Source organism: Austrofundulus limnaeus, unplaced genomic scaffold (genome assembly GCF_001266775.1).
Source record: "Austrofundulus limnaeus strain Quisiro unplaced genomic scaffold, Austrofundulus_limnaeus-1.0 Scaffold7, whole genome shotgun sequence".
Lineage (NCBI taxonomy): Eukaryota > Metazoa > Chordata > Actinopteri > Cyprinodontiformes > Rivulidae > Austrofundulus > Austrofundulus limnaeus.
In genome coordinates, this window is record NW_013952409.1 from 1,814,166 (window position 1) to 1,818,250 (window position 4,085).

Sequence of the window (4,085 nt, forward strand, 5' to 3'; positions counted from 1 at the left end):
TATATATATAGGCTAGGCAGTGTATTTTGATTATGGTATTTTTTTAGTACATGCCAGGCAAAGACCCCAAGTACATCTTCTATAACTCCATCGTGTCCAACGACACTTCTCTGACCGTCAGGAACCAGCCGGTCAACTACACCTTCAGCTGCATGTACCGAGCCGCCTACCTGGTAAATAACGCCGTCTTCAGCCAGAGGTAAGCACCGCCTCAGGACACAAGCCAACCACATTTACTGCGTGGACGATTTGTGCATGCTGACGCAATGACTTGCAGTGTTTTTACTAAACCCTCTGCTTTTTCTAGAGTCGCTACAGTTTATGTCAACAATGGGAGTTTAGGCACTTTTAGGTCACAGTTATCTTTRAACGTGTTCACGGTGAGTTGCTGCCTGTGGATTCAGTTTCTCCAGTGGAAGAGACTTCTGTGGTTATCGCAATATCTCTTTAAGCGCTTATTTGGTGTATGACGCTTTACTGTGTGAGATAAAGCTTTAAAACATACAAATATCTCATAGAACTCCAAGTTCTTGTACGCTAAAGATGCTCCTTATGTGATCGACACATCTGAGATCGGCTCTGAAGTTTTCATCGGCATCGAGGCAAAAGGTCTAAGTAATAGGTACACTGCTACGTTTTACATTTTGCACAATATTTAACCATTTTTATACGTTTAGAGGCCAAACTGTGATTTTTTTTTTTTTACCTGTGTTAGGTTTAAAGTAGTGATAAACAACTGCTGGGCCACACCCACTCCRTACTCAACAGACAGGAAGAAGTGGATTCTCATCATCAACAGGTAATACTAGCCACAAATACTTGTACTCATAAAAACAATGCCCAATACTGCTAACCAGTACCAATTTATTGAAGCTTTTAATATTAAGTGTTTTCAAACAGCTGCCCTGCTGACAACACTGTGACCATCTTCGACAACGCCAAAGACAGCCGCTCCACCTTTAAGTTCAACTCGTTCCGTTTCCAGCGGCTGGAGAAAGTTTCCACCGTCTGGCTTCACTGTGAAATCCAGATCTGTGATGCAGAGAGACTCATCTGTCAGCCTGTGAGTACAGCAGCGACGCCTCATAAATATTTTACATTTACATGTTCGCAGGAAAATCAGACACATTGTTGTGAAAAATCAACTTTTATGAGCTTTATATCATGTTATAATGGTATTCCCTCATCAAAAACACATCCTGAGTGATGCTTTGACTCATTTATGCAYGTTTGAGAAATCCTTGAATCTCCTGTAGTAATCGTTTGGTGCTTGCTGGTACGAAGCCACGCCTATTTACCTGAAGCTCCTCCTTGGAGCTCAGTYCCCAACTCGGCTCCTGCCCCACAGAGCACCCCTCCTGATCTATATGTAGAGTTTCTTCACAAAAAGTAGTTTAACATTGACACATATGTATGAGAGGATGACTGGGAGTTACTGTATATTACCAGTCTGAAAAGTCTTGTAAGAGACTCTGTAGTCGCTCCGGTTCTTCATAAAAAGTACTGTCCGTGTCCGACATGGGGTCATTCGAGTAAGGCTCAAATGTATCCTGAGTTGCCGTTTTCCAAATAGATATCATCCAATGTTGCTTCTTTTATTAYAACAAAACACAACGCTCCTATGAAACATGCTGAAGTGGGAGTGTCTGACATGGTAGGAGGTTCTTAAAGAGATAAAGGCCAGTTTCAAGGYGTTTATATAGATTACGATGCAAAGTCAAATATATACTTGATATATACAGCATTTTCAGAACAAGTCAAGGTTACATAATTACTTGATTGTGGTATAAAATTCCCGTACCTGGAGAATACCCCCCCCCCCCCCTTTAATTCTGAGGCCTGCTTTAGTTATTTTTCTTTTCTTTTTTTGGGTCATTTTTTGTGATCTAAAACTATTAATAGAAACAAACATGTTTGTAATCTGGTTGCTGTATTGCAATCATTTGATTCTAAACAGATTTCTGTGTCAGATCTATTGAGTGAAAAGTTAATTTCACATTATTTTGTTATTTTCCCCTGAAGAGCCCCTGCACCGTGAGGTCTCTGTCATCAGAGGTTGACCCAAATGGGGGGATCCTGTCTGCTGAGTTTCAGATTAAAGGTACCATACAACATTCGATCAAAGGGATTATATATTTTTCAATCTGACAAATAAAAGTACTTAATCTATCCTTTAACAGGTCGCAGCTCCTCTAATAATGGCCACGTCACAGGTAAACAAAAACAAACGAACAATAACGGCCATGGAAATTTGCTAAAAATATCTCATTTCAGGAACTTCACTGTTCATCCTGCTTCTGGTCCTGATGAACATGTGCTGGGATTTAGCACATGGAGCAAAAATGTAGTGAAAGATTATGTCATTATATAAACACAAAGAGACGGAGCAAGACTCAGGAKCCATTCCTCCCCAGCTTCATCTTTTCATCGTTTCACACAGTTTGTATTTAGCACAGGGCTTTCACAATCTGATTTATATGTAAGTGTACTTTTTACGCCAATAAAAACAGTTTCCCCTCCTTTAATGTTGTCAGTTATTTTGACCAATTGTCTTTACTGAAGCAGTAAACTTAAACTTTTTTTTATAAACAAAAAGCAGAGATTTTGTCATAAATGTAGGATTTATAATAAGATTTTCAGATTTAGAATAGAAGACACACAATTTTATGTAATCAGACAAGTTTTTTATTAAATATCTGACATTATTGCGCATTCGAGGTATTTTAGGCCTTTTATCTGACAGAGAGCAGAAAACTGTTCGATGTGCTGCATGTGGAGGTTAAAACAGGTTAAATTAGACAAAATTAAGATCAAGTTTTTTAATGAATTGCATAAAATAGGAATTAAACTGCCAACAAATGAAACAAACTGAATAAAAGAATTCAGTTACTGATCCATAAAGTGTGACAATTTTTTTTGATTTTTCTGAAGTTTTGTCTGAGTTCCTCGTTGAAGTTTGTGCTTTTATTTTAGTTCACAGTGAGTTTAAAGTATTAAGTGCTTTTGGGCTTTTGATGATGATCAGTAATGGATTATCAAAARGTGGAATGGGTAATATTTATACTCATGACAAGGTGAAACTACTTTTTTTGAAAAATCTAATTTTTTTTCTCTGATTCTGCCAGCTTGTATACATTTGTGGCATAATTACATCACTCAGCAACAAAAACCTCAGTCTTATTATTTCATAAGAACCTATATTACAGCAGTAAAAATACATGGGATTTTTTTGTTACGCTATGTCTTGAAAAACTCATTATAGCACAACAAAACCTCAAAACAAACAAAAGTACATTTTTTAAGCTGCACTTTCACATAAGCAATCATTGAATCAAAGGGTTTACTGTAAAGGTTGTATCAAAATTTAAATAATAAAATAAACTTTAGTGTCGTTAAACAGTAATCAAACAATGTGTCAAAGCTTCAAGCTCTGCTCCTTCGCCTCTCAGTTCCCCTTGAGGTTTTCCTCCTCGTATCCTTAGTTCTCCTCAACGCCGCCTGTTTTCCTGCTTTTAAACATTCACTTTAGTCATCATCGATTTATGCTGGAAGATTTGGGGCCTTGCATCTGCCACTCTGGACAATCCAAGTTTCTGTTCGCAGAGACAAAACAGAAACAGATCAGAACACAACACCGGTTTCYATCCAGTCCAGCAGACGGTGGGATGATCGTGCTCAGGTCCACTTCCAAGAATAACACAGAGAATCCTTTCAACCTTGTGTTTAATTGAGAACAGTTCAAGGGTAACAAAGAGCAGAACAGAGTGTTAACTGAGAAAACAGACTGTGGAAAAGTATCWGATGAAATGTGGATCATGTGCTCTAGARCAGTGGTTCCCAAACTTTTTATCTTATGACCCACAAAATATCCATGGCAAAAACTTGTGACCCCAAATATTACTGGCCTGAGTACACGAACATTGTTAATAACCCTAAAAACACAGGCTTTTTGACAATCTAAACAGCTTGTACACAAATACAAATACTTATTTATACTTTTTTGTGTGTTTTTGTAATAGTTATAGGGAAAATATTGCATCAGCAATCATTTAATTACCTTTAAATTGATTTCTGGAGATTATCCA

At 37.7% G+C, this 4,085-nt stretch overlaps 2 protein-coding genes across 3 annotated transcripts in view; one reads left to right on the forward strand and one right to left on the reverse strand.

Annotated features, from left to right (window-relative positions):
* The window catches only part of tectb (tectorin beta), a 4,982-nt gene extending 2,457 nt beyond the window's left edge, over positions 1–2,525 (forward strand). For both annotated transcript variants that reach the window (XM_014032691.1, XM_014032699.1), the window contains 8 exons: positions 48–199; positions 308–380; positions 519–622; positions 716–799; positions 901–1,063; positions 2,023–2,101; positions 2,181–2,213; positions 2,275–2,525. In XM_014032691.1, coding sequence (XP_013888145.1) covers positions 48–199; positions 308–380; positions 519–622; positions 716–799; positions 901–1,063; positions 2,023–2,101; positions 2,181–2,213; positions 2,275–2,348 — 762 coding nt within the window. In that variant the 3' untranslated portion in view covers positions 2,349–2,525. The remainder of the gene's footprint in view (positions 1–47; positions 200–307; positions 381–518; positions 623–715; positions 800–900; positions 1,064–2,022; positions 2,102–2,180; positions 2,214–2,274) is intronic.
* Positions 2,526–2,735: 210 nt separating this feature from the next.
* Positions 2,736–4,085, reverse strand: part of gucy2g (guanylate cyclase 2g) — an 11,604-nt gene continuing 10,254 nt past the window's right edge. Inside the window, exon 22 of the mRNA XM_014032710.1 lies at positions 2,736–3,593. Within this exon, the coding sequence (XP_013888164.1) occupies positions 3,513–3,593 (81 nt within the window). The 3' untranslated portion in view covers positions 2,736–3,512. The remainder of the gene's footprint in view (positions 3,594–4,085) is intronic.